We start from the raw sequence: 13,852 nt of genomic DNA, 5'->3' as shown, positions 1-13,852 counted from the left end.
TAGAAATGGATATATTTTGAGGGTAAGTTTGACGTTTATGCTTCTGGGTATGCTTTTTCTATTCAGAGGGGGCGTGTTGGAGGCTGAGGGTACAGTGGAGATCAAATACAGAAGGAAAGACCTCCTGAAAACCATGAAAAGGCTGGATTCGGTCTATGCTAGTCTGGCTGAGCAACTCGGTAAAGCCTCTTTCTAAATATTTGAACTTTTTTTTTTCCCCATTACAAGAGAGCTGACTCAGAGCTTTTCTGTTTAAAAGCTTCCCCAGACCTTTCTGACAAAGAGTGCAAAGAGTTGGAGGCAAAACTCAAAGCGAGGGAGGAGTTCCTGTTGCCCATCTACCACCAGGTGGCAGTGCAGTTTGTTGATCTCCATGACACCCCAGGCCGGATGCAAGAGAAGGGGGTCATTAATGTGAGTGTGCACTTCAGCACTTCATGAACTGTGTGTGTGTGTGTGTGTGTGTGTGTGAGAGAGACCAGGAATTACAATGGAATCCAAGCTTTTCAAAGTTATGCTACTGCTCCCTTTTGATCCTCTTAACAGGATATTTTGGACTGGAAGAATGCTCGCAGCTTCTTCTACTGGCGCCTACGTCGCCTCCTGTTGGAGCAGGTGGTAAAGAGTGAGATTCTACAAGCCAACAAGGATCTCAGCGACGGGCACATGCAGTCCATGCTGCGTCGCTGGTTTGTTGAAACCGAGGGAACAGTGAAGGTATGTGAGAACAGCAGTTACTGCGCAAAATTCAATTTGCTCTGTTTGTTTTTTTTGGGGGTTTTTTTTTTCCTTTTCTTTTTTTTTTTGAAAAATGCAGGTATTAAAGAGTAGGTTACTTTATTTACATTAACATTTTTGAATTGTCAAAATTTTTAAATCATCAAACTGAAATTATGAGACTTATTTACTGCTCATCCGAGTCATGCCTAGTAAAGTGTTTTTTGGCTGTGGATCACAGATCATGAGCAAGTCATTATATATTCCATGCATCACTGTTCATAGGTTTAAAGACATGTTCTCATGCTTTTTCAGGCTTACCTTTGGGATAATAATCAAGCAGTAGTTGAGTGGCTTGAGAGGCATTTGTCCCAAGAGGATGGCATCAGGTCAGCTGTTCGAGAGAACATCAAATACTTGAAAAGAGAAAACACTTTGAAACACATTTGCAGGTAAGGAGACACACACAGAACATTAGTTTATTACATCTCAATAAATTCATAAAAGGAGCTGGACTGTGTACATAATTAAGTGTTTTGGTCAGAATCATGTTTGAGTAAAATTACCTGCAGAGTTGCATTATTTTTAAGGGAACCTGAATCAGTTCCCAGTATTTTTCCGGAAACTCTGTGAAAGCCTCGCTTACATTCTGAGTTTGCCAAAGTAATTTAATACCTGTGGAGTGATGGTGGTGATAGACGATCAAACCGACCTTCTTGATTATAATTGATGCCACTGAAAACAATATTTTCTCCAGCCACATGCAAATATAGTTTGGTACACTACTACATACATACATACATACATACATACATACATACATACATACATACATACATACATACATACATACATACACTACTATTACACATTAGTATTAGTCACACAGCCTGAACTCTCTTAGACAAGCTTTATTGTCATTTCTTGTAGTCATCAGTGTGAGAACATGTTTAAAAGACGACTTCCCCTTGTGTCTAGTCTGGTCCAGGCCAACCCTGATGTAGCCATGGACTGCATCATCCAAATGAGCCACATCATCACTCCGTCTCAGAGGGCCAAGCTGTCACATCTACTGGCGACTATGGACAGCACCAGCGATAGTTAACATATGATGCCTTATCGGGATGAACTAAAACAAAACTCGGTGAATCTTGCGTTTAAGATTACAGTTCAGGTATTTTAAAAAAAATAGTGCACAAGGAGAGCGTGTCCTAAACTTTTGTTCTACTGAGTGCCTTCCCGTTTGAAAATGTTAGTCTTTCACATTGTTCATTTATGCACTCACTCACTCACTCAGTCCAGGAACACAGTTTCCCAGCCCCCAGGCTATCACTGTGATGCACATTTCACTTTGCTGTATTTCTGCACAAGTTTAAGTGTTGAATTTGCCTTACTCGACTATTTCCAGTCTAATGAGCCTGAAGTTATTCAGACTTCATGAAATGGAAGACTTAATATGTCGGTGCTAGTTATCGTTGTTAAAGATATTACACCAGGAATGAGCTTTCACTTTTGAATGTAATCCGTCTAAAAATAAGCTTTAAACTGCCTGTTAGTAATTTGATAATTATTCAAATAAAACCAAAAGAAAACGCCGTTAACCGTCAGTTCTGTCTTACTTGTACTTTGAGTCAATAAATAAAAGTTTGACTATTATTGCGATCAAGAATATTAAATATTAAAATAGCTTATTTTATCAAGCAGGTTATGATTTTACTCCTGACGTTTGACTTCAGTCCATCTAGTCTGTTTGTGGTATGTTTAGGTGGATTTGCACAGTATTATGAACGATGGTGTGACACTGTGTACTCAGCACCTCATTTGTAAAACTCAGGTTTTGTGAAAAATAGATGGTAATTGCCAAAAAGGTCATAAAAGCCTTACCTGTGATTAAAACACCAGAAACACAAGCCGTGACGTTTCATTTGAATGTATATAAACGATTTTTGCTATGACTGTATGACTTGTATTTTACCAAAGGCTGTACTTTAATAAATATCATTGATGTATTTAAATATGAAGAAGCTTCTTTTATTTACCCATTTGACTTTTATTATGATCAAGTTAGTGAACGTAAGATGTACCAGACCTTCAGAAATGTTAATCCATGTGTAAAATGATAATGTGTGAACAGGAAGTGTTGGAATAAACAGGAAGTGTTGGCAGACCTTCACATTTGGGAATGAAGTCAGAAAGCTTTTCTGTGGTGATAGCAATTTGAAACATTCAAATATATACAGCAAAAACATTGATAGAGTCATTACTTTCTCCAGCTGTCTTTTTATAAATATAAATAAAACATCACAGCAAAAATGTCTAGCACAATACAACAGGCAAGAGTAAGGGAGCTACATTTATGGAAAGGCTTTAAAATGCAGTGTGAACAGTAGAAAAACTGGTGTGTACTAACACTCGTGTTCTCATACAGGCTTTCAGTCTTTGCTTGGCAAAACCAGATACTTGCAGTCTTGCTTTGTCTTTCTTACAGTCGTCTCTTTTTCACTTCTCAGTGAGTTTTTCTGCGGACTCCAGGTGGTTCTCCAGCTGTGATACTTTCAGTCGGACAGAAGAAACCAACATTTAGGCTTTGATTTCAGGCCTCCTTTTAAAAGTATCCAGACAGTGGAATCTATTAGAAACAGTTTGGCTGGTTCAGAGCAGGGCAATAGGCTTGCTGTTAGATGGTGCTCCCATGTACTGGGAAGACAGGGCATCTTGGGAAGCGTAGGTGTAGAGCCCCGTCACCTGCACGTCTGACAGCGACAGGTTTGCGCCACTGGAGACGGGAGGGAGATTGGCTGTTCCCAAGTCACAGTCTGATAGTCGGAGAGGCGAGTTACTGAAGGTGCCTAAAGCATCCAGGTTAAAGCTGTCGTCCTTCATTTCTTCCCACAGATTACCTGAGCACATGGATGGAGAGGTTGGTGTAAGCATGTAATGACACCATAGTTATCATGGAAACAAATACCAAGCCTTAACTTTAGAAGAAGTTGTTACCTTGCAGGGCAAAGTCCATGATGCTCGGGTCCAGAGCGTCCACCTCTGTGTGAGCGTCCCCTTGCATGTTGTAGAAATCATCAGGGGGTTTGCTGGGCTGTTGGGTGAGCGGACTGTGGGACAGGTCGGGGACTGTGTGGAGAGGGGGAGTCTGGGCTGGGGCAGGGGACATGGGGGCCAGTCGAGCCTGAGCCTGAAGCTGGGCCTGAAGCTGGTGGTGCTGGTGCATGGGTAAACACGGCAGGGACAGCGTGACTATAGGTTGAGGTTGCATTTGGGCTGGGACTGGCAGTGGGAGGGCATTTGGACAGCTGTTCAGCCGGGTCATGCCTGGCTCTAAAGGCTTTCGTCTGCAGTTCTCTGGGCGATCTGTGATCAGCTTGTCCAGCTCATCTGTAAGGACAAAGACAGGCTGTCAGGTCAAGCAAAAGTGTGGCCTGGTCAGATTTGTGACAGACCTGTTGCCTCATTAACTGTTTGGTCTTTTATATTTAACAAAATACATTTCTGACCAGGGTTAGCCATGCTGCGCCGAATGGCTGGGAGGTCCTTGCGTTTCCACTTCTGCATCTCTTCTTCCATCTTGTCAATTTTGGCGGGGTTCAATGCCCATAAGCAGCCCTTACGGGATGAGCTGCTCGTCTTGTTCTCCACCTTTTCGAAGCATTTGTTTAAGGAGAGGTTGTGTCTGACTGAATTCTTCCATCCATCAGGTGCAGTCTGCAAGCAAAGAGGTAGAGCCGCTTCTTATTTACAGGCAAGTTCTAGTTTTAGCCTTATTTGATAACATTCAGAGTACTGTACCTTGAAATAAGGGAAGTGTTCCTTCATAAAGCTATAGATCTCACTGACTGGGAGGCTGCCAGTTTTGCTGTTCTTCAGAGCCATGGCAATCAAACAGCTGAGGGAGGGGACAAAAACACATTTCCAAGCGAACTGAGGTAGAAATATGGACACTTGCACACTTTGCGATTCATAAGTCATAAATTTTGTGCCAACAGCTAAAAATGTTTAGTTGTGAATATTTTTATTTTAAGTAAGGTTTTGAGCACTGACCTGTAAGAGTAGATTGGCTTGGGGAAAGACTTCGGCTGCAGCTCCTGTTCTTGTGGAGCCAGGCGAGGTTGTGTGAATAGACTTTGGTTGTTGAATGAGACATTGCTATAGAGTCCACCAGTGGTACACTGAGAGAGAGAGAGAGAGAGAGAGGTGTGAATACTGAGGACCTGATGACCTTTTTTTTAAACCATAAAAACAAGTATTTTCATTAGTTTAACGTATAATACCTGCTGTCCAGTTTGGCTTAAAGAGTACACCTGCTGGGATGTGGGTTGGTAGACTGAGGTAGGGCACTGGTATCCTGGAGAAGGCAGCCCATTCATTGAGAACGGAGACATCTGGGAAATAAACATGGAGACAGGTCATTTTATATTAAAGTAAGCACTGTCTAACATAAAATACACTTTCTTACTGTCCCGTGAAAACTTACATTTCCACTGTGGGTGTTGATGATACTGATTCCCAGAGGGCTGTGCTGCATATTGCTCTGGAGGTGGAGCATGGACCCCTGACTTGTGGTCATAGTCATGTTGTTCATCTGAGCTGTAATGGCAAACAGATGTCAGAGTTCCCTGTTTTTCATGCAGATGTTGTGCTCATGAATTATTTGGAAGACATTTTCTGTAACCAGTGATGGTAAAATGAAGCTCAGTAGTATTTATACCATACATATGAAGCTCACATATCAAGATAAGTGTTCAGAAGCAAAGCTCTGATTTTTTTTTTTTTTACACTGACATTATAAAAGGAAGTTGGTGAACTTTTCTCTGGTGGATGATTTTTTATTTTTATTTTTTTATAAAAAGACCAAAGTTTTACATGAAGACCTCAGGCTACTTTAATCTGGACCCTGGTGTGGAGTTGATTGGATTTTATCCTTATATGGTAGAGAAGGAGGCTGGGCTTACAAGCACTGGGTTCTGTTTGTAGAAGCAGGCAAGGGGCAGCCAATAAGGAGAAACTGGACTTGATCTCTTGAAGAAGAGATCAAGTCTGAATCAGATATCAGCTGAAATATGAAACCATGCAAAACTACTCGAGTCAGTTTCCAGAATATGAGCCTAACAGGGGGCTTTAAAACAGAATTTAGTGCTACATATGTCATTTATAGGCCTTTACAGAAAAAAACAATAACTTTACTTTGACATAGTGGCTGGTCTTGTTTAGTCAACAAGTTTATACAGGGCTGAGGAAAAACTGAGAGTTTAGACCTGATCACCATAGGTATCAAAACATTGTAATCTCTAAGATTAACTATTTCTGTGATTGTAGATTTATAGATGGGCAATCCCCAGTGGCACCAAAGCAACCTTGATCTTTTGAGGGGGTCCTCTATAACTTTTGCAAAGAAAACAACGAACCAGAAGAATCCAGTAGCCCTGATCTATCCAATCAGAGAGTTTTATCAGATTTTGAATGTTGCACTGTCCCCTCCCTGTCACCTTACCTGTCTGTTGCTCCAGCAAGCTGCCCTGGGAGGGCCCATTGCTGTGGCCTCTGCTATCAGCCATCTGCTGCAGCCGGGGCACATCCACAGAGGTGAGCCATGACAGAGACTGCAGGTCCCCAGGGAGGTCCTCCTCCCTCAGTTGGGAGGGGTCCGTGGTCAGAAGCCTTCAGGAGGGGAGGGAAGAGGGGGAGGTTTGCAGGGTTAACACGGCTGTCAGCCCAGACACACACAGACCACAAGTGGAATTTAAATCTAAACACTCGATGCAACATCCTGTCCTTCAGACAAAACCTCTATAATGAGTCTGAATGTGGGGTACATGTGGGGATGAAAGCTGCTCGGTGAGTGCGTATTAACCATTGAGGATTTACCATAAGAAGATTACCTACAAGTGTTATTTAACAGTGACAGTTTTAATCAACAAAGAGGGACTTAAATACGCTTTTCATTCACAGCAAATCATCTGTTTACATTATCGTGGATTTTTTGGTTTTGTTGTGTTACTCGAGTGGCGCAATGATCTTTGTTTCCCTCTCGCCTTTTAATTCTGGATTCTTCTGCTATGCAAATTTACAAAACAAACAAACAAACAAACAAACAAAAAAAATCATTTCATACACATTACTTTTCATCAAAGAACAGTTTTCAGTCAATCATTTAATACATTTAAACTTAGAAACTGGATTAATTCAGGCTTTCTGTTTGCCCAGAGCACTACCAGTATCAATCAACTTTCAGTTATTGTGTCTTTTATTATGGCGAGCCCTGAAGAGAAGGAAAGAAAAGAGAGGAATCCTCTTGAATCCTCTCCAGTCTTCTCTGCACACACACTTACTGTGCAAGGGTTCAGTAATTGGGGTCGCTATGACAACACATGCTATTCAGTTACTTTGTGTGTCTGTGGACAGTGCAGGAACCCCCCCCCCCCCCCCAATCCCTCCATTGACACACACCAAATCTCCTAATAAAAAAAATCAACCCTGTGTCAGGTGACCACGGTCTCGCCTTAGCCATTGGCTGAATCATAAGTAAACAACGCAAGAGATCGTTTCAAACATGGGACAGCAGCACATGTTGCCTGCAACAGTTGGCCTTGTCTATTGAAAAATGATCACCTATTGTGTCCTAAACGACAAATCTGCCCAGTGGCACGTGGCTCCATTGTCTTCTCCAGACCCTTCCTTGATTGTCTCTGTCATTTCTTTTCTTTACCCGCCCTTGCATTAATCTGTTGGAATGACAGCCCTCACATAAGAGGGACAAATAGGATGCCATCTGCTTCCCTGTCCCTTTCCAGCCTCTATCCCCACAGCCCCCCAACCCCCTCCATCACCCCCCAGCCCTTATCGGGGAAATCAACGGAGCCTCAGGCCAAAGGGGGGCTGCAAGTGTAGTTTGAGGTCAGGGTTCTATGTCGGCCATCTGAATGAGTGACATCATTACGGCCAAGAATCAGCAGCGCACGTTGTCAAACACCTTGCATCCACATCCACAAAGGTTGAAGCTAGTTAACCTTTCTTTGTCCCTTTTGTTTGTTTTTTTGTGTTGAAGGCTGAAAAACAAATCTTCAAGTACAATTTCAGAAGCAACAAAAGATGCATCAGCAATTTTGTAGGTTTTCCAGAGCTGGCCTATTACACTTTTGCTTGAAGAAAAAAAATATTTCCTGCAATCATCCATCATCTGTGGAGAACAACTACTGATAAAAAACAAAGAATAGATGACACACTTAGGACAATCCCACTTCCCTTCTTTCCTCACTAGTCAAGCATAGAAAATGCTCGCTGATGCAAAACATGTTGAGCTGGTGTTTCCATCTATCATCCATGTCTTTGCAGAAATTCAACATCAACACTGTGCCTCCCCCCTCCTTTCCTTCCTCCCCCATCCCTCCTTTTCTAATTGGGAGCCACTTGTGCACACTGGTGACCCAGAGCGCCCCATCTCCCCCTGAGCTGGCAAACCAAGAGATTCAGGCTCTCCGTGCGGCGACAGCGGGAGTGTAAACAGAGCTGATGGTTTCTGACAGATCCATTCAGACTGAAAATCATTTATTCTTTGGGATTTTGTCCCTCTCTCCTCCTTCATGCAACCCCCCATGCACAAAAAGAGCTGTCCATCTACCATTAGATTAAACACAGTGGACTACAAAGTTTGCTGCACAACCATTTCAAAATCATAAAGTCAGAAAAATATGGATTTGATCTATTAGGGACTCTCGTAGTGTTTTATATAATAAGAAAACCCCCCCCACATTATTTAAGGCTAAAATTTTGGAAACTCTTGTTCTAATATGGCTGAAAATGGTTTTGTCCTACCTGTAATCCTGTGGAGACGGATGATGTCCAGCATTCTCAGTTATTCCTGACATCCTGGAAGTTATTCCTCCTTCTATCATTTCCTGGGATATGTAGTATCTCTGCAGTAAAATACACTAAACAAAAACAGCATGCACTTCAGTTTGTGATTTAGTGAATCTTCAATAAACAAGTGTCAATAAACAAGCTATACAGAAATAACATTTTTAATATAGATAATATTGCTTAAAATACAAGTAAATGAACATGAGCACGTGCAGTTGTAGAAAATAGAAAGTTGCTCCATGTTTTGAAGGTTGATTAAAGGTTTGATAAGCAGCTAATATAATAATAAACGAAAGCATAAAATTAGCGTTGGTCACCTGCATGCATCTGAAGCTCAGTTTAGTGTTTCTCAGTAATTAGATTACAGAGTCAAAAATATGTAGATTAAGCTGTTTATATATTTTTTTAATTAAAAGAAAAAGCCCACTGTGCTTTTGTACCGTGTGCTTTACTAAGTGCACAGTACAAATGTTAGTTTCAGTCTAGATTTGAGTGGCTAATTATAAATCCAGCTATAGAAATTACAGTTACACACTAAAAATCGTTTACATGACAGCTGGCTTCACACAACTAACAACCCGACAAAGACTGTGTTGCTGAAAGAGAGAAATCAGGAAAACAATCACCTGTTTTTGGTTGATACTGAAGAATGTGAGAGCCGCTGCTGAGCCGCTGTACTGTATTGCACTTGATTCTCGAAAAACCGTTTTTAAATTTCCCTCTCTGGAGCTGTCCAGCGCTCTGACATGCGCAGTGGAGACCTCAGCGGCGCTCCCACTGGTGCAGGGGGCAGGATCCCATGAGTTTGACAGCTGTTGTTAATGCAGTGTCTCTCGTAAACCCTTGTAACATTCACACTTTCAGCAGCAAGTGCTTAAGTAGCAACGTGGAGAGTTTATTTTCTGTTTCTGTGGATTTTGTGCGCTCGTGGTGCGCTCCTTAATACATCCAGTAGTCAAACACACGTTTGTTGCGTCAAAAGTCAGGCCATACTCGATCCATACACCGCAGTCTTCTCATTGAATGATTATTGAACAGACGAGCCCCTGTGCACTTTTTTGTCCAGGGGTACACAGGTGCGCTAAGAGCGTCTCAGTAAAACAAAACACACAAGTTCAGGCCTGAAACCTGTTCAGTTAGTGTTTGAAAGTATTTTTGATTCCAGCTGAGCAAAATAAAACCAACTGAAAACAAAAAAATAAAAAAAATAAAAATGAAATCATCAACGATCCATTTTGCTCCACCTGTCCTCCTGCGAGGTCATTCCCAGTAACTCCTTCGTGCGGGTCTTAAGACGTTGTGAGTGGCTGCTTGTGGTGGTATCTGTGTATGTGAGTGTCAACTTTTTTTTTTTTTTAGGGATGTACTTGTAGATAATTTGCTTCCCGCTGCTGTGGCCGCGTCCCGCTCCCCTCGGCAGTGGGAAAAAGACCCGGGGAGGCGGGTAGGGAGGACAGGGGCTGCAGCAGGAGGCGGCAAACGCTTACACTTGTCTGGAGACCAAGTCTAAAAAAAAAAAAAAAAAAAAAAAAGACACAAAAAAACTGCGGCATGCACAATTCTGTAATGGAATAATGGAAAATACAATTAATAAAAAAAACAAACACACAAACAAAAAAAGCTGAAAACTGTATAACTTTGCATATTATGAGAAATTATTTATGACTTTTTCTAACTTCTTAACTCTTTCTCTGTCAGGTATGGTTCTTTATACCAGGATCACATTTGAAACCAGGCTGAGATTAAACTTCTGCAGGAAATTAAAGGGGAATTCCTTAAAGTCTGCAGGGAGACAGCAGTAGGCCTATCAGCCCCATGGGACTCTACAGATGGTAAATCTGCCTGTCACAATAGGCACAATCAATGATTACATGCATGAACGTAACGGACAAAAACAAGACCGTCCTCACAGGGCAGACCTTGTAGGTCCTAAAGCCCGTGGGTTTATTATGTGGAACCAGGGGGACGTCCACAGAGCAAGGTGTGCTCAAACTGTGTGAATACTACCAGGTTAGTGTTGTTGGTGTGGTGATGCTTAAAAACTGACACTAGATTATAGTTTGACCTTTGGAATCAGCGTCCAAGAGCGCTGCCAGCAGCGGCTGTTGGATTATACAACACAAACACCTCATCACCTCTGGAAGTGTGACAGCCAGTTAATAATTTCAGTGTTTTCATTTCACCAAAAATGCCAAAGAAATTCTCGGACGTGAAGATTTTATGCTTTTGTTTAAGTTTGCTAAGCAAGCAGGGTTATGTCTTCACTATGGAGACACATTTTATGTTCGTTATATTATTAGTGTTTACGCAGCTCTGCAGAGCCTGGTGTTCAGGAAGTGATTTTCTGAGCTCTGCAGATAAAGCCTTGGCTGGTAACGTTAGTGGTTTCTAAACTGACATTAGGTTAACTTCATGTACACCCGCCCCCCTAAATCCACTTCTTATTCTTTAATCTAGTTCCACACACTGATCAGTCTTAGTAATGCAATTTATTTAACAACTTCACTCAGTATCTTTTTGTATCAGTAGTCTATAGTATATTAATACCCCGTTGTGCTGATAATTTACCGTTTAGCGTCCTGGCAGTATCCCCATCGTCCCATGCTATGGCAGTATTGCTTTTCAAGTTTGTGGTTCTACCATTTCAGGTGCAGAATTTCTTTTTTCATTTAAGGTTTTGACTTATTTCAGCTGTTCCTCAGCTGGTGTTGTATTTTTCTTGTGTTTTCTGTTTGCTGTATAAAAACAAGGCATTTTACTATTCCTCCCCATTCACCTGTGCATGCCTTTTAATGCTGATTTTAGTAAAATGTGGCTTTTTAGCTAATGGCAGTGACCTGTGGGCACCTGGGAGGCTGTGACCTGGCTCTGTGAGATACATACAGACACAGTGCTGCTAACTGCACAAGGACTCCCTGCAGCTCAGGGACTCAGAGTAAATGCTTTCCTCTCTCATGCCTGTTCAGGAGTAATGGGGAAACAATGGGATCATGGCCTGAAGGTTGGCCTTGTTTGTAACCAGTGTTTTTGTCTTGCATCAAGTGTTTACTCAAAACACACCAGCCTCTCTGAGAACGAGGTCAGCTCACCCCTCTAATCGCCTCCACAGGCAGAGACTGAGTGTCCCCCAGAAGAGCATGTTACCCAGAGTGACCCTCTGGCCATACAGAGGAAGCGGCTGTCAGCCACACTTAGCCAAAGAGCAACATCAGTGTCCTGCCAAACACTTTGTTTTCCCACTAAAACCTCCACCTAAATGGAGCAGGAGTGCCCAGGTTGCCAAGCTGTGAGTTGTCTTGTCAAAGATCATCAGTTAGAGATTAAAAAATAATAATTGTTTGTTTTTAAAGATAACCTTTGGGGACATTTTATGCCTTTGTTTGAGAACGCAGTGGAGAGAGGAAACAGGGCCAAGAGACAGGAGGAAATGATTCAGCCAATCAAGACTCACTGCTCAGATGTTAATATCCATGTGGTACTAGTACAGGCCTAACTTGACTATTGTGTTATTGTGCTTTTATACAAAACTTGTATAAAATACACATATATAGCAAATGATGAGAAAATTGAGGGAATGTTCTTTACACATCATGCGCACTACACTCATACCTATACCCCCACAATCACCCCGTAACTATTAGCTTGGATAATATCCCTGTAATCGATTTTTTTTTATCTTTAACAGACACTTAATGCAGGGATGTCAAACTTAACTCCCAGGGGCCAGAAATGGCCCGACAAAGACTTCAATCTGGTGAAAAATGTGAAACTGTATGTATAACTGTATTTTCTGCTTTGGCTACATATAAAAAAAAAAACCATCCCACACAGCCAATTATCCTACACTAGAATAAATAAGTACTAGATGAACAATGAAATGACAGAAAGGCTCTTGATTTTCCACTATAGAAATGTCATTTTTTACAATAGGTACACAATTAAAAAAGCATTTTTCTCTCAAGCAGATGATCATACCAGCTAATTATTGGATGATTTCTGTGTGGTGTCAGTGCCTGAAGATGGAAGACACAAACTCTAATTAAGATTAAGGGTCTAGAACACACTCATTTAAGACAGTCTTTTAGAGTTTAAGGTATTCTACCTATTGTAGAATTAGTTTTTAAACCATGACAATGTATGGTTGCACTTTATACCATAGAACAATATATATGAAAGTATTAAAATTATGACCTATGAAAACATTGAAGTAAAAGTGACTAAACACTTTTTCGACTTTGTGGACTCTTTTTCTGATGTTTTTTTTTTTTTAAATACTCACTAATGATAGTTTAGTGAGTGAAGTATTTTCAATGCGAGATACTATGAGTTTTTGGTTAGACTCTATAATACGGCTTGTGGCTAAGGCTGTAATTCCACTATAATGAAATGGAGTTCAATGTATTTTATTTGAAATTATGACGTAATTATATTTACTTTCAAATAGTTAAAGGTAGGTACACTAAAATAAGGGGGTAACAAGTCAGGTTACAGGAAACAAAGACATAATTTTACTGTAAGTAAATTTAAATAGTGCGTAATTTCTCTGTTATTTAACACTAGAACACTATAGGCCATGTTATAGAGTGGCTTAACCTTGACCATCTTCTAGGTGTTTTACAGGAAAGGAGACACTAATTAAATTGTAATTTTAAGTACAATGTAACAAAAAAAGACAATTGAATAACAGAAAATTCCTAATGAATATTAAATAAAAATGTTTTAAAATAAATGCTCTTCATAATAAAGCTTTTCTGCTATATTTTCAGGAAATTACAGATTTAAAATTACTGACAGTATAATTTGTGTCTCCTTTCCTGTGAAATACCTGCAAGTTAGGCAAGGTTAAGCCACTTTATGACATGCACCCCCAAAATATAGCATACCAGCACCAAATTACAGAGAAATTCTGCAGTAGTTAAAATGACTTACAGTGTCAGTCTAAACCTGACTTGTTACCTGCCTGTAATAGTTTACTTGCCTGTAAGTACTTGTATATAAACATATTTCTGTTGTAATTTCTAATAAAATATAATCCAATTCCATTTAATTACAGGGGTTTAACATCCTCATATTATAAAGTGTTACCAAGTTTTTAATATCAACCATCTGTTTCTTTTGGTGTGAACAGAGGAAAGGTGAAGTTGCAGTGGTTTGACAGAGTAATGGTGAATACTGGTCAATCACAGATTCCCCTGCAGCTGAGATCACACCATCTTCTTCTCTTCTACTCAGCAGGTGACCTCTCTGGACAGACTGCTGAATCCCC

At 40.8% G+C, this 13,852-nt stretch overlaps 2 protein-coding genes across 6 annotated transcripts in view; one reads left to right on the top strand and one right to left on the bottom strand.

Annotated features, from left to right (window-relative positions):
• Positions 1-2,738, top strand: part of acacb (acetyl-CoA carboxylase beta) — a 28,485-nt gene extending 25,747 nt beyond the window's left edge. For all 5 annotated transcript variants that reach the window (XM_005722219.2, XM_005722218.2, XM_013914570.1 and 2 more), the window contains 5 exons: positions 67-179; positions 260-414; positions 547-717; positions 1,033-1,169; positions 1,696-2,738. In XM_005722219.2, coding sequence (XP_005722276.1) covers positions 67-179; positions 260-414; positions 547-717; positions 1,033-1,169; positions 1,696-1,822 — 703 coding nt within the window. In that variant the 3' untranslated portion in view covers positions 1,823-2,738. The remainder of the gene's footprint in view (positions 1-66; positions 180-259; positions 415-546; positions 718-1,032; positions 1,170-1,695) is intronic.
• Positions 2,732-9,397, bottom strand: foxn4 (forkhead box N4). The gene is made up of 10 exons (XM_005722220.1): positions 9,213-9,397; positions 8,542-8,657; positions 6,221-6,387; positions 5,204-5,316; positions 5,001-5,111; positions 4,771-4,898; positions 4,519-4,615; positions 4,227-4,434; positions 3,715-4,107; positions 2,732-3,617 (listed from the first exon to the last, which is right to left on the bottom strand). The coding sequence occupies exons 2-10, from the start codon at positions 8,619-8,621 to the stop codon at positions 3,370-3,372; spliced, it is 1,545 nt and encodes a 514-aa protein (XP_005722277.1). The 5' UTR covers positions 8,622-8,657; positions 9,213-9,397; the 3' UTR covers positions 2,732-3,369.
• Between the last annotated feature and the right edge of the window lie 4,455 nt (positions 9,398-13,852).

The sequence above is a fragment of the Pundamilia nyererei genome, unplaced genomic scaffold (genome assembly GCF_000239375.1).
Source record: "Pundamilia nyererei isolate P.nyererei 1_Seehausen unplaced genomic scaffold, PunNye1.0 scaffold00006, whole genome shotgun sequence".
Classification (NCBI taxonomy): Eukaryota; Metazoa; Chordata; class Actinopteri; order Cichliformes; family Cichlidae; genus Pundamilia; species Pundamilia nyererei.
The sequence above is the reverse complement of the archived record's forward strand: the minus strand, read 5'-3'. Positions and strand labels throughout refer to the sequence as shown.

Bases quoted from the DNA above. Each gene is read 5' to 3' on its own strand.
- foxn4 (XM_005722220.1), bottom strand. From the start codon at position 8,621: ATGATAGAAGGAGGAATAACTTCCAGGATGTCAGGAATAACTGAGAAT. The intron at 5,112-5,203 runs GTAAGTTTTCAC...TTTATTTCCCAG, and splicing joins TCAACACCCACAGTGGAAAT to ATGTCTCCGTTCTCAATGAA. The intron at 4,108-4,226 runs GTCAGAAATGTA...TTGTCCTTACAG, and splicing joins GCGCAGCATGGCTAACCCTG to ATGAGCTGGACAAGCTGATC.